The following is a 26,857-nucleotide window of genomic DNA, read 5'->3' on the forward strand; positions in this document are numbered from 1 at the left end:
TTGTGTGTGTCTGTATGTGCACTATTCTATCTTTGTGAGGACCAAAAGAGAGAAACCTTTAACATGGGGAGATTTGTGTTTATTCTCACATTATACTCCACTGCCAGGCTATTACATACACTTAGTTAAAACTAATGCAGTCTTTAGTCTGTTCCCATTGATATACTTTAAATGGGGTAAACAAAATATTAGAAACATGTCTCGCTGTGCAGTTCAACAGCACCGCAAACTACAACCTCCCTAAAGGACCATTGAATCAACATTTTTCTAAAACAAAATCTGAACTCTTCATGAAGTTTCATGAAGGTAGGTTTTATTGCAAGGTTGCTGTATTAGACTACACCAGTGTTAGCTAGGTTTACCTAATAAACTGGCAACTGGGCATGTTCCTGGTTTATTTATGTGCTGGCGATTTTTGGAGATAGTGTCACTGAAAGGATAACGGTGGGTAAGGTGGCTGAGGCTAGGGCTAGTCTTTGGCCGTGGAATCAGAAATATAATCAGAGTTAGCATTGGTTATAATTTTAGGGCTTTGGTTTAGTTAAATAAGATTTTAAATACAGTATATACTTTCAGTCCTCACAAAGATAAAAGAAAGTGCATGCATATGTCTAGCTGAATGCAAGTGTAATGCACCCTTGTCTTTGTCTGAGTATTTGTGGACTATGTTTTGCAGGTAGCTGGTAGAAATCATCGAGACGTGTTTCTCTAAGCACTGAAGTGAATGGCAGCCAAATCTCAGCGTCTTGTGGTCCAGAAATGACACGGTCGAGTCTGCCAAGACTGTGGACATCCTTTACTCGTCTATGAACGAGATCCCTTCAATCCTACAGAGTAAAACATACAAACCAAGGGTTAAGACAACACAGACCGCAGTTTTGCTGCAATTTGCAATTACAAGTCAATCATGTCGTGTTGGAGCAACAGCTGGAAGGCACAACAGAAGTGAGTGACCACAATGTGTAGCAGGAATATTTTCACATCGCAAGGGCGAGGAGAGAGAGAGGGTGTGGCCTTGCCTTCTTAGCAGTCACAGGACGAGAGTCCTTTTGATTGGAGTTGAGGGATTTCCACATGGTGGTTTTAGACATTTCATCAGATATATTAATGTCAGAGGGGTCACACCTGATGAGCAAGGAGAGGAGAAGGAAGGTAAGATCAGAGAGCAGATAAAGGAAGGAGATGGGAGAGTTGGGGTTTAGGGAGAGCTCTGAGGATGTTAGTACTCACAGGGTGCATTTGAAAACAGACCACCACACACCAAATAAGGCACGTATATGAAAAGGCAGGAAGGTGAAACGTTTATTCTAATCTTACCCCTCTGATCATCTGGTACCCACCCTGTCCATTCAATTGTCTGTAGGTGTATATGTATGTGTATTCACCTGGGGTCATGCGCTTTTAGGGTCTGAACAGGGTTACTGCTCTCCATTTGAATCTGAACAGTAGATGTATCTTCCTCCTTTGCACTGAGCATAACCTGTGATTCCTAAAAGACACACACGCAATTAGCATATGCAGTCAATACGTGCATATTTGTCTATTTTCATCTAGGAATTTAAAGATTTTGACTACCTCTTCTATCTTTTTGGAGGCATCATCAAGATTTTTTTTCTTCCATTCAGGCATTAAGTCATCCAGGTAACTTAGCTCTCGCTTAGAGAAGCAAAAGTCCAGCAGTTTGCGGACAAAAACCAGAGCCAGCACCTATAGGCACAGGAGAAAAAAAAGCCTGTTATTTCTATGGAAGACAAGGAGAGAATATTGAATCAAGATGGGATGTTGGCGTTGGTCAACTCACCATCATGGGGAAGATGATAGCAGCAGGGGAAGTCTTGATGACCCAGAGCAGCACCAGACAGGTGAGCTGAGTGAGAGTGAACAGGTGTACCTTCCTCAAAGGGACATGGCGCAGGTAGATAAAGTCTGGCTGGTGCTTTGCTGGCATGCCGAACAGCTTCAGACGGTCAAAGAACTGAGAAGTTGTAAAGATGAATGCAGGTGGTAGGGAGGTTAGAGATAGAGAGAGGGTAAGGAGAGAAATGAATTAATGAGAGCAGAGCAGGGAGACAGGTGATGAACATGGCAAGAGAAAGGAAGTAATAATGAATGAAAATTTTAGTTAGATAGTTTGGACAATTAACTGCAAGAACCTATGGAATTGCAACAGAAATAAGGAGATCAGGAAAGGGCGTAACAGTGACAACCAAATTAATAAAAGGCTGAGATGGAGAGGGCAGGAAAACAACTCAGGACATTTTGTATTTGAATTACTCCCAGCTGAAGTAGTATGTATATATATAATCAAAGTTGAAAACATATCTGTTCACATGCCAATGTGATTTTAGCATCTTACATATTAATTCTGATTGCCTAAGTTGTAGAAAAAATAGTCTCATTGACATACCAATGATATCTTATAGTATAACGTCCCTATGTCAAATTTATATATGTAAGATTGCATGTTACCTGGATGCCTTTTAATGAAGAGACTCCCATGTAAAGGAAAACACCATACAACACTGGCATAGGAATGAACTGAAAAAAAAAACAAACAACATACATCAATGAACTTTGGTAACATTATCACCGTTTGTTGCTCTCATGCCACTGATTAAATGTCCCAACCAGAAGGGGGCAGCATTGCATAGCTTGTCTGACGAACCTGCAGGGCTCCAGTCATAAATACAGAGCAGCCCATGAGCAGGAAGATGACCAGGCCAGTGAGTCTCTGCTCTCTTATGCCAAGGAAGCGAGGCTGCTCTCCTGGAGCCGAGCTCTCTGACTCTAGCTTCAGGCTGTTGACGTGAGAGATGGACAGGACCGTGGCTGCTACAAACCAGGGCAAGCCCATGATGGAGCAAACCGCCAGCATCACCCCCACCATCAGCAGGTCCAGGTGGTACCCACAGCCCTTCTGCAAAACACAGAGAAGAACAGATACAGGTTCATAGAGTAACTGCATGCAAGCTACAAATAAAAGCTGTATGATCTAAACTTTCAAAATTTTCCTTACCAGTAGCTTGTGCTCCTTGCGGTTGATGATGACGGCAGTTATCTGCTGGTCCATGAAGATAAGGATGGTGCAGAGAAGAGCAGGAATAGATGCAGCCAGGACTGTCCACCATGGGTTGCGTCCTATTGGATTGATCAGCCAACCTCGATCATCTCTGGTTGGCTTGAGGAACACATTACAGAGGAGTCAGGCCATGATTCAACCACAACCCTGTACATTTTTATATCAAAGTTCAGATTATAATTAGTGTTTTCTCTATACCTGGAATTTGCTGGGCACCTTCAGCTTCTGGGAGGGTACCCCTATGGCATAGTCAAGCAGAACCATGATGACAATAGTGAGGAACACTGCAAAGTCACTAATCATGGACCGCACCTGGGCATGGGGAATGACAATACTCAGCAATCAGTGGTTTCTAATATGGCATGTCAGGGTTACCAATGCTTGGTAATCCCTTCCTTAGTGTGCCGTCAGGGTTTGATTACCTTGGTGGGGAAATATCGACTAGTCTTGAATTGTTTGAGAAAGGCAGACATGAAGAAGGTTGAGAAGAACAAGATGGTAGACCAGAAGAGAACATCTGGGGTGTAGGGGCCATGGTGGCCACACGCCGTCCCAACAAATTGGCCCTGGACACTGATACACTCCTGTAGAGATTCACAGAGGTTATATTAGAACAAAATTGCCTCAGATGACTCAAGTGACTGTTTTATCTAAATGATCTGACGGACAGGAAGACTCTTCAAAGCAAACAGAAAAAAAAAAACACAGAATACAGGAGAAATAAGCCTTTGGTGTGTTCAGTTATACACACAACAGTGACAGGTTAATTGATTTAATGTCCTTGTTGGTGTTTGCAAAAGTTCTTAGGAGAGGTTAGCTGCTCAAGGGAAGGCGAGAGAGTTAGTTGAATGTTAACAAAAGCAAACACTCTGGAGCAAATGCACTGTGCGCTATCATCTGAAAGTTACACTGACATTAGGCGTCATAAGTGTGAGTGTGTGAGTTTGTGTGTGTTTGTGTGTGTGTGTGTGTGTTTGTGTTTCCACATAGTTACGTTACCTTGACAGTAAGGTTGGCCCAGGGTACAGCAGATGCCGTGATGTTTCTCTCACTCCACAGCTCTAAGGTTTTATCACTGGGATTTTCAGGTTCTGCACACCTACAGCTACAGAGAAAGAGACAAACACAGAGAACAATCAGTGTATGGTGGCTGAATAAAAAATGATAGGTTCGCCTGCTTTTATCACTTTAATTAGGCAGACATAAAGGGGACTGCATGCAAGGATGTGATCCTAATGCTATCATGGGCAGAAAAAAAGCAGGAGGAAACCAGTCGAGTGAACATTGTGTAACTCACTATGCCAGTGTGAGTTTGTCCAGATCGCTGTGTGTGTTAAAGGGGTAGATTTCTCCCAGGTGGATTAGCTTCTCCAATGCCTCATAGATGAAGATGAGGCAGATGAGGGCGGCAAAGGCCTCCTCTGTGAACCGAGTGATGTAGCACACCAGAGAGCTAGCATCTGTGGCAACCAACACCAAACACAGCAGGGCCGTCCACAGGCCAATGCAAGTCCTCAGTGACAGATAGGACAGATCGTAGTCCCTGAAACAAAAGAGAGTTGAAGAAAACAGGGGTGGAGGAAGACATGACTGTTTACCAAAGCAAGTCTGAGCATGGTGATGATAAAAATGTCACAGACAAGTTGTTCTAATACTAAACATACTTGCAGAACTTGAAGAGGATTTTCTCAAAAACCAGCACAGGGCCTGTGCTGCCCAGAATGGTGAGAGGCTGACCAGCAAATAGAGAGTAGGCCACTCCAGTCATAGATGCACCAAATAAGGACTCTATGGCACTCTAGGAGAAATAGTGGGAATATAGAGAGTATGTCTTGTTTACTATACAGTATTCAATAACATACACTGTCTATGCTCAATTCATGATGTTCTGACCACACTCCAGTATGTAAGTAAAGTATTTGACTGAGATTGTGGTCTTACAATGCGTCCCTCTGTCGCCTCTCCTAGCAGTCCTCCAAAGGTGATGACAGGAGACATGCAGGCACAGTAGAGGAAGAGGAAAGAGGCCACACACTGGAGGCTCAGACCGTCCTTGAAGTCACTCAGATAGAAAGGAGCTTTCCTTTTGATGTCCAGTATCAGACCACCAAAGAACCTGACCACATGAGGAAGGAAGAGGGATGCTGAAGTTTAGTAAATAAGCTGTTGACAAGATAGGGTCTTGTCAAGTTGAGGCATTATGGTTTTTACGTGATTATTTGAAACTGTCTGGCATGAAAGTTTTGCTGGGTAAGTCTAGGATAATTTCCATTGTTCCACTGTGGGAACTATGTCTGTTTGCTTTTGTGTCAAGTAACTCCTTATAAAACCATAGTTTATAGTTTTTACATTTTGATTTGTGCACAGATTTAACAAACAAGTTAGAACTCATTCATTAGCACGCTTGGTGCTGGTAAGCATATTTTTGAACTTTGGTCTGTTTGCGTCCCGTCTTTATGCTAAGCTAAAGACTGGAAGCAAACTAGAGCCGCCAGGCTCTAGCTACATAGTCAGCACACAGACAAGAGTGGTAGCAAAATTCTCACCTAGCTCACAGCAAGAAAGCGAATTAGCATATTTCCAAAACTTGAAATTCCAGCATTTCAAGAGATGACCAGCAAACAGGTATAATTAAGTGTTAGGTCTGTAAATAAATCTAAACTAGATATTCATTTAAGTCAATAGGAAATCAATCCAACTTTATTCTAAGATAACAAAACTAGGGTCTCATTAGTGAATCTCTTCTTCTTCTAATGTATGTCGTGATGACATTTAAGATTACTGTTCCATTAAAGGGATAATTAAAGGCCCTACACGTATATTCCCAAGTTTAGACGTCTTCGCAGGACAGTGTTGATGAGTACAGACTGTCCTTGGTTGACATATCCCTTACTGTCCTTTGGCACCTGTTAATGATGCTGTGAGTTTAGCAACACCATGTGATTCCCATCATAGTTCCACCCCCTTCAACCCGAGCCTAGGTGTAATCAGCCAGAGTAACATAAACCACATGCATGTGTGTGTGCAGGATATTTGTGTGCATAATTGCCTTCAGGCTGCCACACTCAGCCGTGGCGGTTGTCACTTGCTTGTCCCACCTCAGCTCTTGACAAATCCTGATTTAGATCTTGTGGTCCTAGCAACTAGCACATGTGATGAGTACAAAACTCAGCCCCATGTGTCTGCGACACATCCCCCCAGAAACCTAACTAGTGCCTCCTCGATGTTTTTCCACAGGCTGTTTTATGACAGCATATCCTGATATTCACCATTTGTTAGGTGTAAAGTCTTGTGTTTTGACATCTGAATTTGGTTTCTATATTTACCATGCATTATAGAACACATTGGTGAAGCAACAAGCCTGTGTAATAAATCCCCAAATGACAGCTTACCTTCCAGTTCTCTGCAGCTCTGGCCCATGGTGCTCTGCATGTAGTTCTTCCTCTACCTGGCAGGCTGTGCCGTTAGGGACTCCAGGCAGCTTTCTCTTCTCCTGCAGACACACAGTGACAGTCCAGGAAAAGACACAAATCGAACAACAGCTGTACACTTTCCCTTTATAGCCACTGTTGTTTTTATTGCACCAAATCAGTTTTGGTGGTTGTAGCTAAAAATTTGAAATCTAAAAGTCAATATCTATGTCATCGTAGCTGTCTACCTGAGAGGGGACACTCTTAGGAGGCTCGATGCGGATGGAGGGGTCCCACTCTCCTGGTGGCAGGACAGTCACCTGGTCCAGGAATTCATCTATCCCTGCCAGCAGGTCGCCTCTGTCCTTTGCCTTGTACGCTACATCATGGAAGATCTGGAGCAGAGAGAAGTGGAGGACAGAAACTTAACTACGTGCCTTTAAAAGACAGATGTTGAGATTTAATTTGTACCCTGAAAGTTTCTGAAGCTAGAGTTTAACTGCCCGAGCTCTTACCTCATCTGTCATAATGGTTGCCATGGAGCGTCCAATTTCATGGTATTGCTGAGCCTTTCCATCTGGACCCAGGAGAATGAAGAGGAACCTGATAGTTGTCAACAGACAATCATTCCTGGATTGTTCAATTTATGTAATTTGATTTTATCAACTAAGTCATAGTTTATAGAGCTGCTGTCTACCTGGTAGGTATGGGCACCTCAGTGAGGCCGGTGAGCAACACAGCAGGGGAAAGGCGGACAAAGGCCACAATGGGCCTCTCAAGGAAGTCCAGCTCTCCCACCAACACATTGGAAGCCTCTGCGCCCTCTGGGATCTTCTTCATGAAGTGCATGTCCACCTGGTGAGACAAGGCAGAAGTTAGTATCGTCTAAGATTACAAAAAATATTGATTACTGAATTCCTACAGTAGAAATGTCTTCAATATAACAGTTGTACATACAGCTCTTCCACTATATGTGCAGTCTAATGCCAGAAAAACTAGCTAGCATTTCAGTGCTAGGGATATTAAACTATACATATATGCACCCACAATCTCAGGTGATAGTTAATGGCTAAATGGAAGCTTTTATTTGTGTCCTGTGTGGCCGTGCTTTACAGTCTTTGCAATGATGGGCTGCTGCTGTGGGATCCACTTTAAACAAATGTAGTTCCCCTGTTGTTTCCTAGGGGGCACTATGTGACCTAGTTGATTTAGTTGGAAGCACGCCAAACAATTGATTACACAGCTTAACAGAGTGCTACAGCTGCATGCATAGACCTGATGGCGCTGTTTTCAGATTACCTTGCTGAGGTCCACCTGAGTACCATCCTGTCCAGCACCATTCTTAGATGGTTCTGTAGCTGGAGGAAGCTGGAGAGATGTGGCTGTGACAACAAGAGTGTGAGTGTGTATGTGCATTTGAGAGGGAAAGAGAGAGAGAAAGACAGAGAGAGAGAGAAAGAGAGAAAATCAGAGTCAGTGCATATATTAATTGGCCTGCCAAGTGCAAAGTGAAAGAAAAACTATGAAGGCAGTAATGCTTTGCTGTTTATATATCACCTGTTTGCTCAGGAACAGTCAAATGGTTTTTGGCGGTCTGTCCCTGAAAGCATTGAGTGTCACTGTTGAGAGATTTTGCTTTTCTGTGTTTCTCTCTCTTACTTAGTTTTCTTGCTCTTGGTTATTTTTTTCTTATCCTATTTTATTCCCTAGTTTTTCTCCCTCCAGGATTCTGATAAGAAATCTTATGAAAATCCTTTGCATTCAACGACTGCCTGAAGTCTGGAACCCATGGACATCACCAAATGCTGAGATTCCTCTCTTGAGATGCTTTGCCAGGCCTTTACTGCAGCTGCCTTCAGTCGCTGCATGTTTGACCTTCAGGTCAAGTGACTGAAGAATATTCAATTTCTTTGCCTTGAGAAGCTCTTGGGTTGTTTTGCAGTATGTTTTGGGTCATTATCCATCTGTACTATGCAGTAGTGTCCTATACCTTTTGCAGGATTTGGCTGAATCAGAGCAGATAGTATAGCCCTGTACACTACAGAATTCATCCTGCTACTTCTAAGAGCAGTCACGTAATCAATAAACACCAGTGACCCCGTTCCACTGGCAGCCATACATGCCCATGCCATAACCCTGCCTCCACCATGTTGACAGATGATGTGGTTTGCTTTGGATCATGAGCCGTTCCATTCCTTCTCCATACTCTTCTCTTCCATCATTCTGGTACAAGTTAGTCTTGGTTCCATCTGTTCTTAGAAGCTTGTTCCAGAAGAGGGCAGGTTTTATAGATGTTTTCTGGCAAAGTCTAATCTGGCCTCTCTGTTCTTGAGTGTTACCAGTGGTTTGCACCTTGTGGTAAACCCTCTGTATTTACATTCATGAAGGTGTCTCTTGATTGTAGACTTTGACAATGATACCCATACCTCCCTGAGAGTGTTCTTGACCTGGCTAGTGTTGTGGAGGGTTTTTCTTCACCGAGGAAAGAAATCTGCGATCATCCACTTTATTTGTCTTCTGTGGTCTTTCAGGCCTTTTGGTGTTGCTGAGCTTGCTGTGCGTCTCTTTCTTTTTAAGAATGGTCCAAATTATTGATTTGGCCATTGCTAAAGTTTCTGCCATCTGCCATCTGTCTGATAGGTTTTTTTTGTTCTTTCAGCCTAATGATGGCCTCCTTCACTTGCATCCACACCTCTGTGGACTGCATATTGAGAGTTCCCATGAACAGCTACAAAATACCTTTTATTGGCTTAATTTGTCATGAAATAACAAGGGAACAGGCCATGAAACTTATTGTCAGTCAATTGTCCAATTACTTTTGAGCCTCTGAAAATGAGGGACTATGTGTTAAAGTGACTTTAATTCCTAAACGGTTAATAAGGTTAATATTTTTGTTGAATCCCTTGAATTAAAGCTGAAAGTCTACACTTCAGTCACATCGTGATGGCTGTGTTTCAAATCCATTGTGGTGCTGTTGCGAGGCAAAATTACGAAAATGATGTCACTGTCCACATACTCATGAACCTAACCGTACTTGCATGTGTTATATAAAGTATGAAACCCACCTGTCAGATGGGGCTCTGACTGTTTGCGGTTTCCCTCTGTGATGGAGCGTACAATGGGAATCAGGTTCTTTTTCTTCTCATTCTGATGGTGGTGTCTCTTCAGCAGAGCCTCACGCACCTTTATTCTCACGCTGTCATCCAGCTCATGGGATGCCTCCTGGTGGTCCAGAACCATGTCTGCAACACATGGACAAACCCATAAACCCTGACATCAGAGTATCATCAGGCTGTTTCATATCTGTGGCATTAGGCAGGTTTTACTTGCACACTATACATGTCTTTTTGGCCTTGACCACAGCTTTAATCCATTTATAATAGATAAACTCAATGCACAAAGAAACTAGTTAATAAGGAATCCTTTTCCAATCCGTTTTCCATTAATTGCTGTATTTTAAAATAAGTATGCAATAATCTGCTCAGGCATCTGTCAATATGTAAAGTTTCAGTGCAAACCAGAAGGTGTGTGTTGGAAGGGTTAGGTCAATATGTGTCCAACATATGTGGTCATGTGGGACTGCAGCACATAATCAGCATTTCTTCATCTCTCTCACCACTTCTTCAACTCCTTCCCCAGTCCTCTCTTTTTTGTAGGTATTTGCTGAGTCAGCACTGGCTCTTTCCTTCCTTTCCTCCTCAACAGTCAATCAGACACACACAGACACACACGCACACACACACACACACACACACACACACACACACACACACACACACACACACACACACACACACACACACACACACACACACACACACACACACACACTGAGGTGCCTGCATTCACTCTGGGCACACTTCAAGGCCAGCGCTAATGTGTTGAGCTCAGTGCTAGTATAATAAGCCATGTTAATATGGGCAGTGGCAGAAAGGAGCCTGAAATTGAATTAAAACTCACAATGTACATTTAGTGTAGCCTCCTTTTACTCTCCACAGACTGTGAAATGTAGAGTTTTTCATATAGTTATTCCTATTATGTTGACATTTTGGGATAAAGTCTTCAAAAAAAAAGACTGATAATCTATCTAATAGCTCTTTGGGGCTAAAAAGGCTAATTCCTGTATTTCAATATTGATGTTTTCGTCTTCATATACTGTGGATGGAAAAGATTAGAATATGCACTTTGTTACATTCTCTTAGTCTCAGTTTGCCTAACTCCCAAAAATAAACAAGTAAATAAATAAACAACTTTTTTTCCCTCTTATTTTAAACTATGTTGGTTAACATTTGGAGTCCAGGTGATTCTGGCAGCAGTCACATGGAGAAGACAGGGACGAGTGGTGGAGTGTTGGAAAAGAGGAGTGATTGCAGGCAACAAGGCTGTTCATAAATTAAACCTGTCACACTCTGACCATGAGGAACTGAGAGATGGAGACCTTTGACCCCTGTGGTTTTATATCTTTTTTTTTTCACCATATAAATATGAGGGTGTGTTTGTGCATTTTTGTGTGTATGTAAACGGATGTGATGTACATGCCATGCATATGCAATTTACATTTGCCTAAATGTCTGTCTATGAATCATTCAGGCTGTAGTGTATCTGTTTTGTCCGAGACTGTGGTCATTTTCACACTCATTGACATACATGAACAGTGCTTATTTAATCACGTGCTTGCATGCAAATACAGGTGTGTATTTAATTGCCTGCCTTCATACAAATGAGTCTGGACTGTGGTAGCAGCTTTATCTAATTGTAAATTGTATGCAAATCAGGTTCAACAGAAATACAAAAAACCTCTTTGTTCAGCTGCGTTGCTCCAGTAACGCAAAGCCAACCAAGTTTTAGGACCAAGTGAAGACACAAAGCTATATGGTTTGTTCACCCTCATCACACAAGCTGAGCCTAAACATATAGGCAACAGTGTGCTGTAGTGCGGCATGTGTCTAACCACAATGGACAATTAAGTGCTTGTTGTACAATGTTAACGTCACAAAAAATTATGTGAAAGTCAGTGAGAACTTTTCTATGACTGACAACTGGAGTTTGTGTTTGTTTGTTTGTGTGTTTCTGCATCCAGCACAATGATGATGATCCCCTCAGGCCTACACAGTGTGTGTGTATTTCCTCTCTGAGGACGATAAATGGATTTGTAATAGACATCCAACGGGCATTTCAGCTGAGATATAGAGCCTTTTTTATATCAGGACATTTAATATTTTACTCAAGGACAGCGGCAAGAAGTGACTTTAGAGAGGAAGAAAGAGGAAGACAGAAAAATAATTGTGAAATCATATATCGAACACTTACACAATGAAAAAAAAACTGATTTCTTGCAAGGTCGTTATGAAGGACAGTTCAGACACAGCTTGTGACATTTTCCACCACATTCTGCAGAGTACTAAAATGATCCTGGGATTTTGTGATCATGTAAAATGCGGCTGGATCTTTAAAATAGCAGTCTGGTACAGAGATGTTCTATATGTTAGCTGTAAATATTCTCACCAGCAATCTCTTCGATGCAGTCGGCGTGCATGTCAAGCAACACGCTGCCATTGATAATGCAACTGCGGAGCTCAAACAGGCTGTGGAGGGAGAGAGTAGCAACGTAAGGCTTGCTCCACCTCTCCCCGCCGTCCTCCACGTCTTCCTCAAACTTCAGCCACCTGCAAGGTAAAAAACTTCTTAACTTGAAGTATTATTATTTTTATCTTTCTTTTTAGGTCTCTTTAGTCGGTTAAGAGTAGATCTTGGATGACAGCAGTACAGAGACAGAGGAGAGCACACACCCTCTGAATGATTGAACAAAGTATCATTGCACATGATGATTAATAAATTATATAAAGCATTAAGTTTATAGTAAGAATCAGGTAGTTTTGGCCTATTACGTGCATTTCATTTGAACATCTAATAGGATATTATACCGGTTTTTCTTCTTTTTTGCATTATCGCAGGTGCTAACAAGAATAAAGCTAGCATTACTTTTGTTTGCAATCTCTTACTATTAAATTCTCCTAATTATATGTTTTCCCTGATGTGCCTTGTCTATCAGCAGCAGAATTTATTCCCTGTCCCAGGTTGGTTTTCTTTTTGTTTCTATTTCAGCCAAATTTTTAAAAGAATTTATACAGCAGATGATGTGTAAATCCTTGTTTCTCACTGGCTAGTCCTACATGACATTAGTCATGTGATCACTTGACAGTTGCTTTTAAAATGTTACTCCCACACTTCACTGTAGGTAGGAGTGCACTGCAGGAAGTTCATTGTCTCAACAATGAACTTTTTTACTTCTAAGTTAGGTTTTAAGATTAAGTGTAATCTTTCTAAAACATTTCTTAAAAATTTACACACACCCACATCCGCTCAATGCAGATAGGACCTGGGGACCACTAAACTTTAAAAAGAAACAAGTTCTCCCATTCCACACACCCAGGAAAGATCCTTTGACGTAAATGTCAACCACTCAATATGAGGGAAAGGTCTGACATCAGCCGTGAAACATAGATTTGGCATTTGATTGGCATGAATGGGATCACAGCAGCATTTTCTTTTTGTCATTTCTCTCTTTGGAGCTTTTTTGCCTTGAGAAAACTGACCAAAAATGATCCACTAAGCTTTAAATGTAAATACCCCTCGTACACTTCCCTTTTCAGCAGTGCAGCTGTAGAGCTGGAAGGCTGTCAGAAACTTTATTGCCAAGCATTGTTGCCAACAGCTCTCAGAGGAGAACCTGACCTGGCTGTTTCCTTCCACTCAGCATCCTTGCCATCCTTCACACAGATCTCATCCAGCTCAGTGAACAGCTCGTGGGCCACATGTTCAGCATCCTCCTCTGTTCCCAGAATGAACTGGACCCTCTGGGATGGTGTGTCTATTGTAGTGAGAGGATACGAGGGAGGAAGAAGAGGTGAACTGTGGTTCTCAAAAGACTTTTACAAACTAGTACGTACACATTGCTAATTACTTTGTCATTACATGCCTTTTAAATGACTTCTGGGTCCAGACAAGACATAGAGACAAGACCAAGCAAATGCATGCGCACTTGGATATATACACAAATGTGTCCAACCACATGCAAACACACATGCAACAAGCTGAATACTTCCTGTTCTTTGGTAGCTAATTAGTGGGCTTGTCAATTTTAGCCTGGAGTGCTGTATGTGTGTGCGTGTGTGCAGTGCCTACAGTATTGATAGGCTTTGTTTAACAACCACTACCTCCTCTGTGGGAGTTGGATGTGCAAGTATCCATGCATGTTCTATACTGAGCCGTAACCAAAGTCCTCTTTTTTCCCTCTCTCTCTCTCTCTGACTAATAAATTACCGTATGAGACTCAAAATATACTGCTTTTGAAAAGTAAATGAAAATGTATTTGTATGTGTGTGTGTGTGTGTGTGTGTGTGTGTGTGTGTGTGTGTGTGTGTGTGTGTGTGTGTGTGTGTGTGTGTGTGTGTGTGTTACCATGACTGGAGGGGGTCGTCTCAGTTCCCTCGCTTTGTTGTGTTGCAATACTTCCTGCCCTTCTGTCTCTCTTGCGGTGGCGAGAGCCATGGGCCTTGTGGTGACGATGGCTCTGCCTGGGCATCCGAACACCCACAAACAGAGTCCTGTGGCCTGGAAAAGCGCCGAGAGAAGTCATTTTACTTTTTTATTGCTGAGTAATTTACTTATTGCTGTTTTTCTCTCATTGTCACGTTTTGCTATAATAAAATCATCACTGTTTACTTTGTCACTCTAAAGTGTCGGTGTTTTACTACTGGCGGGAGTCATTAAGTGCAATTGAAATTTATTCGACAAATACAATTCAGCAGAGCATTGGAAAAAACATAAAACCTTATCATGATCATACTTATGGCCATAAAGGTTCTGGAGAGGTTCAGTAACTGCACCTTAGGGGGATACAGGGGAGGATAAAATAAATAGTACTTAATTATATATAAATATTAATCTAATAAAAAATAAGACTGCCCGTTGTCTTCAGCTGAGCTTCTGGCCTTCCTGAACTCTGTATATTTAAAAATACTTAAACAAGGAAGAGATCCTTTAAGACCAAAGAGGCTCATAAAAAACTGTTTTCTATTTTAGTTTTCTGCGCCCATTTCTAAGCCTGTTTTGTCTTTTATTTCTTGGCCCAGTTATCTGATGAGGGTCCAAACCAAAACATCATGCCTGTATTGTTTGAATACATTTTTCTCTTTGGCCTTGAGGGATTGGTGAGCCTTTTTTTTTTCAGGAAAAACTGACTGAAAAAGAAGAATAAAAGAGAATAGGACAGGGGAGGGAACTGCTAATGGGGCAAAGCCAAACTGAAAAGGCTGCACTGTGGTCTCTTGGCTCAGATGGGTAAAGTGACTGAAAGTGAAAGCAACTGAATTGAGGGTTAAGTGTTGGCCTAATGCTCCACAGGCAGAATCGAGGAACAGCACTCTGTTTTTCGTCCCACTTAACCACTGCCATCTGTAATTATCAACAGTGCATTCAGTGTTCATTGTCACATGCTGCAATAACAAGAGGCTGAATATATGTGACACCGACAATAATGGAGTTTTGTTTGAATATCAAAGCAAAGACTTCTACAATCAAAGAATGAACATTAAAAAAATAGACAAATAATACAATTGGATCGGCAAACTTTTATGAATAAACCTGAACGAGAGTTCAAGAGATTGAAGCAGTTTGATGTGTATGTGTGTGTTTGTGTTTGCTTGTATGTGTGTGTGTGTACATAGGTGTGTTTTTGTGCATAACAGCAGCAATTGTTCCATCACTGAACATGTTATTATCCCTGCAGGGAAGCAATAATGGGCCAAGTTACACATACACATGCGCACACACACACACACACACACACACACACACACACACACACACACACACACACACACACACACACACACACACACACACACACACACACACACACACACACCTGTTCCCCTACCCTAGATACCCAACAAAGGGTCCCGATGGATTCATTATTAATGTCCAGCTCTATTCATCTCTACCGGAGAAAGAGACAACATAACATGCCCAACAACTCCAAACAACTCACACTGTAAACTATCTACACACACACATATATATATACACACACACACACATACTCAAATTGGAAAGGACTTAATCATGCAGAAAACTTCACTCCATCACACTGTTTGTTCTCATAAAATATTTATGACGTAACTGGTCTTAGGAGGTCTGCTGAAGGCTGAGTGAGGTCAGGTCACCTGTGGTGTAAGATAATTAGATGCAGTGTACTATCTTGAAGAACTGCTTCGAAAAACAGGTATTTTTCTTGAATATTTCTATCAGTTAGATGTCGTACTTCTTCTGCAATACATGTCAGAGGGAAATAATGCCTTATTTTTCTTACACTTCAGTCAGTCTGATGGATGCAGTCACATTATAAATAAAAGTTTCTACATGGAAAACATCTGTGGGGCTCATAAAATATGAACCATGGTTTGAGTTTGAATTGGCTGGCAGTGTTATTGTCTGGGATAAAATTTTTCTCCACCTGAAATGCAAGCGGCAGGTGCCAAGGCCGTTGGTAAACAGATTGCTCGGTGGGTGCAAGGTGCAATACTCATTATGCGTATGTTGTTGCCAAGGTACTGCTTAGAAAAAATGTGGTCAGTTTTGTCGGAGCTGAAAATCAACAATTAATGGAGTTCTGCAATGGAAATTCAGAAAAAGAGATATCTCTTCTTGCTGGTGCTTTAAGTAAATGAGTTAAATCCCTACAGAGAATCTAGTTAAAGGGTAAATCAACAGTAAATCAATTTTAGCTGCACAAATGGTTTGAAAGCATACCGCTCCTCTGGCCACTACTTAATCAGTGATATACCAGCAGAACGTTTCCTTCAGCTGTAAATGGCAAAACACCTGTAAGGACATCACAGATTCAGGTGTGGACAGATGTGCAGCAAGGATGAAAGTTTGAGCACTTAGAGAGCCGAGCAGCAGCTTCAGTGTTGAATTATGCTTCGAAGATGTTTGGAAGAAACAAATTTGCACCTCCAGTTGCACCCTCTCGTTTTCTCTGTGTGACACTGACTAACTGTGCATTAAACAGTAACATTAAGCATCACAAAACACATCTAAAATGTAAGATGAATTAATGGGGGGTAATCAAACAATAAAAAAAGAGAAAAAATTGCAAAAGTGCATTCCATCAAACCATGGCCTGTCAAACAATCATAATTTAATACTGTAAAAAGAAACTATTCTTCAAAAGCAAGAATTAAAACTTTGATAGACTGTGGCAGACAGCAATTCAAGCTACCGTACTACTTTTTCCAATTGTGTAGGTTACTCACCTTCTAGTTCCTCCTTCTCATAGTGGATGTTCAGTACTGAGCTGGTTCCTCCCTGGTCTACCACCACCTCCTCATCTGGCCTCTAATGGTCACACACAGAAACACAAAAGGCATGCGTAAGGATAATGTTACTGTTATTGTTGGTGATTTTCAGTGAGACAACAAGTATCTCTATAATGCCCTCTGTTCCCTGCAGCCATTTTGTTCTTTAGGAAAAGTTCTACTTTGTTGGACACCTTTAACCCTTCAAGATCGGTCCATGAAAGCAAACCTGAAAAGTTATTATGTCCGGAAGTGTCCTGTTAAAGAAAAAGTACTGACCCTTAACAGCGCCACTAATTGGCCAAACTGGCTGGAGCTTTTCAACAATGAGCTTCAAATACCAGACAGCCTATTCTTAGACCGTCTGGCACGCACACATACCAAAGGACAGGGAGGCATGCACACTCACACATTCATACAAACATACACACACATGCCAGAGGTAAGTAAACAGGGTAGGAGTAAGTTGGAGAATTTGCTAGGCTCTCCTATCCAGCGGGGATCAAATAAATCAAATTAGCAGAGTGCCACATCCTTCAGTGGTGCTGCTGTTGGTAGACTGATATTACTGTGTGTTACTATCCCAGTGACAAGGCTTTTTTCTAACTAGCAAGGCTGTATGCTCATGTGCAGTGCCGTGTGTTATCCTTGTTCATGTGTCATTCCTATTATAATGAGGTCAGAGGACTGCAGGAACCTCTACGGTGGCTCCGGATGTACTGTGCTGCTGCATTGTCTCTGTTCACAGTATCTTGCTTCATTCCTCAGCATGGATGCGTTCAACAGTAAATCTTTAATTTCAAATTTCTGAGAGCCTTCCACATGCGATTAAAAACAGACAGTGTGTACAACTTCAGCAAAGTATACATCAGTTCAACTCATCCCTTGTTTTTGGGCAGAAATGTAACCTTTGACACAGGTAGGATAATAGACACACATCTGGATGCTAAATATGCCAGCATAGTACGTAAAAGCCAGATAGAGCTGCTACAAAAAAAGTCAATAGATAAAATCTATAAACAAATGCAAATGGTTGAGAGGTGCCAGCCAACAGCAACATACAGGGGTCTTTGACTAACGTTTAACTGCACACACACACACACACACACACACACACACACACACACACACACACACACACACACACACACACACACACACACACACACACACACACACACACACACACACACACACACACATATATAGTGGTATATATATATATAGCTCTCTACATAATAGATGCTTCCACCCACTCTATATGAACACATGATCTGTATGTCCTGTATGTGTTTCTATGAGTGTGTGAGAGTGGTGGATGCAGGACTGGCTGGTACAAACAACTAACAGTGCAGAATGTTGAACTGCTTGAAAAAAAAATGAATCAATTTGAAAAGGAAATATTTGTGATGACTAGATGGACAGATACAGAAAAACGGCACAGAGGAGTATAAGAAGGTTAATGCTCAACAATGGAACTCAGAGCACAGCTGTGTTAATTTAGTTAGTTAGTCGATTACTTAGTTAGTAATTTAGTTAAACTTTTTTATACTGTCTCCCTGATTATATTTAGCATGATGTGCATAACCTGCAGCGGCAATGCAGACCTTTAATCACTACCATTAAATAATCTCATGAGTTTGATTTAGAGCAGAGACAGCATCAAAAGATCTATGTTGGAATGATGACAGTCCATTCAATGTGTCTCCCTTTTGGGTTGAAAACTGCCATGCAGTCATTTACTGTAATTGGTCATTCCAGTATCCAGTGAGCAGCGAATGCAACACACACTCTGGCTGGTGCTGCTACATGACGGCCACAGAGGCCAAAATAAAAAATTTGATTTGTCTTCCTGAAGAGCTATTGGAAAGAACTTAGGGTTTCTATTTAGTGGAGTGTGAATGAAAATGTTTTGGACGGTAGGAGCAGGATCCTCATTTATTCTGTAGAAAACCATCATGATTTAGCTTATGAGAAGCATAAAACTATAGATCCTGTTCATGGATCTATAACTTTTCAGGACGTAAAGCTACATTTGACCTAAAGTACCCTGTATATGAGCGTTTGTGTGTGTGTGTGTGTGTGTACGACTGTGTGTAGCGTTGCGAGCAGTGATTGTCTTAGTTCTCCTGGGGTTTGGCTGATGAAACACCACACACAGTTTATTGACAAAAAAAATCCCACTTTTGAATCATGCTGTTTTCCACCTGCAGTTATGAAATGTGATAAATGGGGATAGTGCTGTGTTTGTGTGTGTGTGTGTGTGTGTGTGTGTATGTTATCTCTATTTCTGACTGTATTTAGAAGCACACTGAAGACCCTAAGCTGTTTTTTATCTTCCGTCTCATTCCTTTAGCCTCCCTGTGCTGCTAAAATCTGAACAGCTAAGCATATTAACACAAGATTGTGATAAGAAATAACTAATTAACATGCGGTACAGCCAGAGAAATGTCTTACCTTATTACAAACAGAAATTCAAATCCAACTCTGAAGAGGTTTCTGTTATGTTTTCATGCCAGTCCTTCTGATATCGGTGCAGACAGCATTTATGATTCACACAATCGTTGAAAACAGATCTGGGATCCCAAGGCATCCACTTAATTCACAGGTGTGGGGGGCCTGGCACTGCCTTCCTGCCTCCTTTCACAGCCTCTCCACCATATCAGTGCAGTGGGATTTCTTTCTGTTTCCATGACTAAGCACTTCTTTATCCCAAGACAATTCTGTCCTTTTAAAGAATAAAGCCACTTAATTGTGAAGTCATGATTGCACCAAACACGGTTTTATAATTATGTTTACACAGGGAATGAAAGTGTGATGACAGAAAAAAAGAATTGTGACCATGTGTATTTACATGTAATAGTCTCCTGTCCTTGTCAAAGTGCCCCTAAGCATGGTACTATACCAGCACTTAGTCTTGTGCAGATGCTCATTGACTAATTAATGGTAGCAACACGGTGCTTGTACTGAGCACTGGGCTGCTTCTAGAAGTGCAAATATAAATAATACTGTTTAATATATATAAGCTTACTTCTTCACATTTGTAAATAAGAATGAAAACCCATTCAGGCCACCCATTAAAACACAGTTAGTTGATGCCAAACATTTATTTCTCTGGCTCTCTTTTTAAAAAAAAAATCATCATTAAAGGATAAGTCTGGTGATATACTAGATTTTCCTTATTGTCAAAAAACCTCACGAAAAGACTAAAACCATAATCTAACTTAAACCTGAGCAACAATGAATTAATCTTACTAACAGGTATGATCTCTATTAAAAACACATCAGGGAGCCAACCTATTGCTGTGGGTGACATGTTCCTTCATCACGAGGAACATGAGGACTGTAGTTTATTTTGAGTCAGTCCTGCTGCTGTAAGTACTCAAGAGACTAGAAGTTTGTAGCTGAAATTCGTGACTACATGATGTTTTATGTTAATGTGCTAAATTTATATTTTTAAGTACATATGCATTGTATTGATTCACACACACACACACACACACACACACACACACACACACACACACACACACACACACACACACACACACACACACACACACACACAAAATGCTTGCAGTCAGTGCAGCTGTGGCTGGTGAATTAGGGCTTCTATGCAGAGTGTGGGTTTGGGCTCAGGCTAGAGGCAGTCGGCTCCATTAGAAATGGAGCTCTACAAAACGTATAGACGCACAATGAGAGAGAATGGATGACAAAGAGAGACTCTAAAAGCTCTTTGTCCCCGAAAGGACAGTATAGCATCAGATCAGAGTTAGTTTGCATCCATTTGGTGCACACAACCACACCCACACAGAGACAAGGAGGAAAATCATTCTCCTGAAGTTCATTCAATAACTACAATTGCAGAGTAGGTGAAACTGTGTTCCAGAGAATGGCGTGACAGAAAAAAAAAATTTCCTTTACATCATCTTTTGTGGGTGAGATCAGATTACAGTTCTGTATCCGAGCCTCGATTATGATGTTCCTTCTCCTGAGTCCCTGCTCTTCATAACACAATATGACTCACAGCCCGTAGTCACCTCCTGGTCACAGTTGACTAAGAGCGGCTTCTTAATGGCAACTTCATGTAGGTATGTGTTTTCTCAACAGGTTAATGGTTCTCTGTCATTCACGACTCACGTCTCTTGTGTCACATTAAGTGCTTCAGCTAATTAAAAAGCTCACATGACATTTAAAAGTTTTGTTTGCTCTCCCTGCGGGTGAGCACATCTGTGACCCTCAAAGCATGCACATGTACGTGATTTTCCACTGACAGGGCAGATCATTTGTGTTTCGCTGCCTGCCTCTATCTCCTGGCAACCATCCCTTGGTCTTCACTTTTGTCCTCCAGCTTTAAATCAGTCACGGTGCTCGGGAGAGGTTTGTGACTCAAAAATCATTTTCCACACAGATTACTGCCATCCGCATTATAGAAGCGGTTCACAGCTAGCCCGGAAATGGCTGCCTGTCCTTGAGTTTCAGTCCTTTACTAGCATATCAGTGTTAACCACCCATGGGAAACCCATAATGAAGCTGACTTGTGGCAGGATATGAAAGAAGAAGCACATGATAGTGCCAAATCAAAGGACTCGAGGGTACTGTCATGTGAATTTACAAAGGGAAAATTTAAGAACTTAGAAGATTTGTATTCTTACAATCACTTTGACCTTTTGCTTGAGTTAGTTTTGCTTTACTAGAACATAACAAATATTTGCAGCCCACCAGATTCAGTTTGGCCCTCCAGATTATTCCAGCATGATGCTGATGAATGTCCTGTGTATAATGACACATTCTCATTTGAATTAGTTATTATCACAGATTCACAGGAAGAAGACTTTAGCCACATTAGTATAGTGTCTCAGCGTGTAAAAGCTAGAAATAGAGAGATGCTATCACTCGCCTACGTTTGATAACCTAACAAATATAAGATGCATTTGCTGGCAGGGCAGATTGTCCCAGAAAGATCACAGATTCCCAGAGCAGATCTGAATAGTACAGTCACACACACAGTGTCCTACTTATGATGCTGATAAACCTCCCTTTGATGCAGAAAATTAATGAAAAGAAATAATCATACATCAGACTGTTGCTTTATGACTTTTCTTAAAAAGTCATAAAGCAACAGCACTTTTTGCTTTGTATTAATTTTTTTTCTTGCATTACAAGCTTAATTTCCTATGCTGAGTTCATGACTTTGATGCCCAGGAAACCCACCAAGACGGTGTTGTCAGTTAGCAGTTAGACCTGTTTTGTAATTCCTGCACTTCAAAATTTCTTCAGGTTTTTCCTGGCAACAACTTCAGGAAAGATCAGCCACTGTTATCAAAGTACATTACAGTGAAAAACACTGAACTGGTCGTCATCCTGAACAAATAGAGCAGCAGTGATTTGCATCCCAGTCTCCTGACTGAGCAAGGCAATCAATGTGCTGTGCCAAAATGCCCCCTCACTCCATCAGGAATGTCAGTGGGGCCAGCTTCAAAGGAAAGAGGCCTGCTGCTTACCGTGAAGAGCCTTGAAATCCAGAGGGACAGCTGACGAGACACATCACAGAAACCGATAGGTCTGGCAGAAGTCATTCTTGTGTGAGCACATATTGTTGTTATAAGAGCAAGTGAGATTTTCACTCTGTATTAATATAATAATTACGTCACCAGTGAGAAGAACAGCACTGTAAAACAGTTCATGGTAGATTCATAAAGGTGCATCCATGATTCACCAGCACTGCGTGGGCTTTTGAGTCTTTCAATATGTTGTAATATGTCACTACAAATGCGTTACAACGACCACTTTCCCTCTAACACTTGTTGAACATTTCTTTTGAGACAACTTCCACTACTCCTCTGGATTGTGTTTCCCTGCAGTCTCCTATTTTTATCTGCCCACACCACCACCACCTCCCCTCCTCTGTCTAAGCTGACACCTCTCTCCTCCCCTCCCACTAGCACCCTGAACTGACAGCAGGATCCTGACTCAGACAACTGGGCCTGTCACTTCCAGACTGGGCTTTGTTGCTTCAGAGCCAGGGCTGGCACTCGGCGCCACAGCCGCAGGCTAACGCTGCCCCCTTCATAGCATTACACTCTCACTCTTCTGCCGCAGAAACTCGTGTGACAGTGCTTCAATCAGAGGAGGTTTTGATATGAATGGCTGAAAGGAAGAGCTAATGGTGAAAAATCGAGGCAGGAAAGGAGAGAACTGGAGGAGATGAGATGAGAGGGGCGGCTGTTTTGACTGCTTCAGCCCACGGGTAGTATGAGTCATACACACCTTATTCAATACCACACATACAGTTCTGCCTCTCCAAAGCCCTCACTCTCTAATTGTTTTCTTTCTAGAAAGATTACTGCAGCCTTAGCTAGTTTTGTGGCTAAAAGATGGTAACTTACAGTATAATTAAAATGGCAGTTGAACAATATTGTGAACCTAAAACAAACACTAAAGGGGCTAAACTCTTAAATGTGTGTGTTTAGATGATTCCCAGTCAGCATGTCATAGGATCTGGACCTGCTGTTTCTCGACGACTTTTTGCCTCTCACTCATTCCACTGACTGTTGGGGAGTGTAAACCTCTGTGTGTGCTTTCAAACTAAATTAATCCCGTTAAATGGTGGCTTTGGTGGTGGAGGGCTGCATTACTGTAACAGTTTTCAAACATGATTTGTTGTATTGAGTACTTTAAAATAATACATTTGAGAGTTTCAGTTTTGAGACACTTTTCACTGATAGAGAATTCATAATTAATAAATCAGATGGACTTTTCCTTAGGAGACTTGTGCAAAACTACAGTGTTGCTCTTTAATTTCCACATTCACTGCTCAGATAGGCGACTGTGGCTTGTGCTCACTGAGTGGACTCGGTGCCACCAAACTGATTTAAATCAAAGCTTGGGAGGGATTTCAAATAGCTACTGTAAAAGGATCGAAAAGGGGAACAGTGACTTTCTTGTGTTGTGATGCACAGTGCCATAAATTATTACTAAACTGGAACTAGAGTCACAGTCTTACAGTATCAGGCCTAATACTAACACCATCAAAAGCTGCAGTCTCTCAGATGTACAACAATATATTTTTTTCCAAACTTAATGATCACATTCTTTAAAACACGTAATGACCCTCACATTGGTAACTACATACAGGTAATTCTTCAGATTGGTCTTGTTTGGCTCAGTTACAGACCAGATTTCTATGTCACTGCACTGTAGTATGGTATGTGATTGTGTCTGTGTGCTTGATTTTGTTGTTTGTTTTACCAGGGCTTATTGATACTAAGCATCTCTGTATGGTTATTAATATGAAGAGAATCTGTGGTGTAATTGCAGAAGAAGGTCTTCTATAAATACAGTGCTTCTCTGTGGTTCAATGATCAATCAAAAGCATTATATTGACTGTCAGTATAGCATTAGATGTATTTAGCCATAAATATTGTTTTTCTTTGGTTTTGCTTTGTAATATTAGATTTGCCACTCTTTGACAGCACATTGTTCTCATCATTTACCTTTTAATTTACTTGTAATGGATTTCTAATGTGTTTTCTTTCACTCACACTCTACGTTCACACACCTTCACCTTGGATATGCTCGTGTAACCCCGAAGGTGTTCTTCTGGCCACTAAGCAGCTCAGGGGCAACCAGAGGTGAAAACTAATTAAAGCATCCACTTAACAACTTAAGTTCAATTTGAGGTATTAGTACTACATTAATAAGTCTTTTGTCAATTTTTATAACTGTAATATAACATTTTAATTGCATTTATAATGGAAATATTGTAATTTTCAGTAGATTTACAGTCTCTTTGCATGCAAAAACATTAATACAAAATATATTATAAACCTAAAAAATGCTTACCAGTATATTAAGTATTAAAGCTGAAACAACCAACAGAAGTGTATTCGGCAAATATTTTGATTATCAATGAATCATTTAGATAATTTTTTTCCAACAAAAATGCTATACATGCTCTGCTTTCCTGCTTCTCAGCTGTGAGGATGTCCTGCTTTTCTGTGTTTGATATCACGCAAACTGAATATCTCTTGGTTTTGGACTTGGCAGTTTGAAGACTTCAACTTTAGCTTTAGGAATATGTGATGGGCATTTTACAGTATTTTCTGACATTTTATAAATCAAATACAATATAAATATATATAATATAAAAATATAAATTGTGTGGTTGAGCTTAGGAGCACTTGGATCACCAAAAAAATGAATGCTGCAAAGTGCTACTTACAAATGAACACATCAATGATGTAGCACTGTGGATGGGTGCATTCTTCTGCAGGAGTACTTCTGCTTTTGATACATTACACTGCTAATATTTCCGTAACGTTATATTAAGTAAAATACTGAATGCTGAACGTTTACTTGTATGCTAACTGAGTATTTTTACATGTCCATACTCCTGCTTTTACTCAGTCAAAGGATCTGAAAACCTCGCCCAATGCTTGGGACACTTCAACAGTGCTTTGGCAAACACTTCAACAGATTTCGGGTGGGGAGAATGGCAAAGATACCGGTGCATGCCGACTGACCAGACTGTCACAGATATGGGGGTGAGACAAACCTACAGGTTGTCTGTAGCGACAGTAAACTGGTATAACCCTAATATTTAAGGAGTGAGGCTCCTTGGCAATTTTCCCTCCCTGTCTGAAAGCTGTCTAATCATATCAGAGACTTCCCAGCTCGCCTCCGGTCCTTCTTCATCTGTCTCCTGCCCTCAGACAGGATGTTATTATAACTCACAATGTTGACATGACTGTGTAAGGGCAGGCTACATTAAGTCCCGTACGCCGTGATACTGCATGCCCTGGTAGTTATAATCAAACTGTAATAATGCTAGTGCATGCCATCTTGAATAAACATCCCTGTTCAATGGTCCATTTGTCCTTAGTGGTTCCTCGTTTACCTCTGTCTCATCAGCTGATCGATGGTCTTACAATGGATCACCCATTAACAGGACATTTAGACTCAAGCCGTTTTCCCCCTCTCAAACCTCACTTCACCACAAGCTGCCCTCTCCCTCTCGCCAGGATTGGCTAATAAAGAAACATGTATGGACACTCAGCACTGTGTGGTGCACAGTCTAAGGATGGCGTCAAGGTCATTTGAGGGTAAATGAGAAAATAACACGCCTTCTTAGCGAGAGTCAGCTGAAAAATCCAGCAAGCCGTCCCATTCTTCTCATGCCACACACACATGCCACTTCAGGCGGAGCAGCTGACATTTAAATGGGCGCTGTGTTTAAAACGTGTCCCTATCTAATCGAAAATCTGCAGCACTCCTACAATATAATAGAATTTATGTGTGCTTGAGGAACAGACAAAAATAACCAAGCTCTCTCCGTGCATTGCATTGGGATGCGCTCTCCTGATTTACCGCACGTGTTCGAAACCTCACAATAAACAAAATCAACAACATCCTGCGCATACAGCAGCATCCCGCAGGGCAGGAAACCTAACACAACTTAGCATCCCGGAGTAACATTTATCGAGTCCTGTTATGCATAAAATGTGCGGGAAAAAAAAAAATCTCAAAACGATATATTGAAAACACTGCAGCGAGATATGATCTGGTCAGGTCACAGGTGATCGTTTCTGTCACTAGTTCCTTAGATATGACACAGTCCGTCGCTCCAGCAGAGGATTACGAGTTTCTGTGAGAGCAGAGAATTTCAAACAGTTGCTGGGGCTTGCCTTTCCCACGAGTCAAAGCAACGCGCCATGCATTAGACGTTTAAAGGACACTTTACCTGGTAGCTCAGTATGCTCTCGGGGTCGTTGACGGGCATGCTCGTGGCTTCGGGGTTCACCTGCCCGGTCGGAGTGTACACGGAGTGTAAAGATGAGACTTTCACAGGGTCTGATCAGCCTCTCTGCGCGGTCTGAGGACGTTTTTTTTTTTTTTTTGTTTTTTTTGAAGAAGAAGCAGTCACGAGTTGGCGACAGCAGCTACTTCTGTGCCTGCAGACATGGTGACGGTAAACATCTCTTCCAGAAGAGGAAACCGGTGAAAAG

At 41.4% G+C, this 26,857-nt stretch overlaps 1 protein-coding gene across 4 annotated transcripts; it reads right to left on the minus strand.

The window, feature by feature from the left end:
* slc4a8 (solute carrier family 4 member 8) lies at positions 1-26,722 on the minus strand. 4 transcript variants are annotated; one of them, XM_040159692.1, is made up of 25 exons: positions 26,593-26,722; positions 16,809-16,890; positions 13,951-14,103; positions 13,225-13,360; positions 11,995-12,155; positions 9,555-9,731; positions 7,789-7,871; positions 7,187-7,344; positions 7,005-7,092; positions 6,738-6,884; positions 6,472-6,572; positions 5,021-5,195; positions 4,744-4,877; positions 4,377-4,622; positions 4,079-4,184; positions 3,502-3,663; positions 3,278-3,391; positions 3,017-3,178; positions 2,666-2,917; positions 2,470-2,538; positions 1,802-1,975; positions 1,576-1,707; positions 1,386-1,489; positions 1,020-1,125; positions 1-827 (listed from the first exon to the last, which is right to left on the minus strand). In XM_040159692.1, the coding sequence occupies exons 1-25, from the start codon at positions 26,629-26,631 to the stop codon at positions 822-824; spliced, it is 3,267 nt and encodes a 1,088-aa protein (XP_040015626.1). In that variant the 5' UTR covers positions 26,632-26,722; the 3' UTR covers positions 1-821. The 4 variants fall into 4 exon arrangements, with proteins under 4 accessions (XP_040015626.1, XP_040015627.1, XP_040015628.1 ...); XM_040159693.1 differs by lacking the exon at positions 26,593-26,722 and adding an exon at positions 22,355-22,417; XM_040159694.1 differs by lacking the exon at positions 26,593-26,722 and adding an exon at positions 17,130-17,160.
* Positions 26,723-26,857: the final 135 nt, after the last annotated feature.

Source organism: Xiphias gladius, chromosome 21 (assembly GCF_016859285.1).
Source record: "Xiphias gladius isolate SHS-SW01 ecotype Sanya breed wild chromosome 21, ASM1685928v1, whole genome shotgun sequence".
NCBI lineage: Eukaryota > Metazoa > Chordata > Actinopteri > Istiophoriformes > Xiphiidae > Xiphias > Xiphias gladius.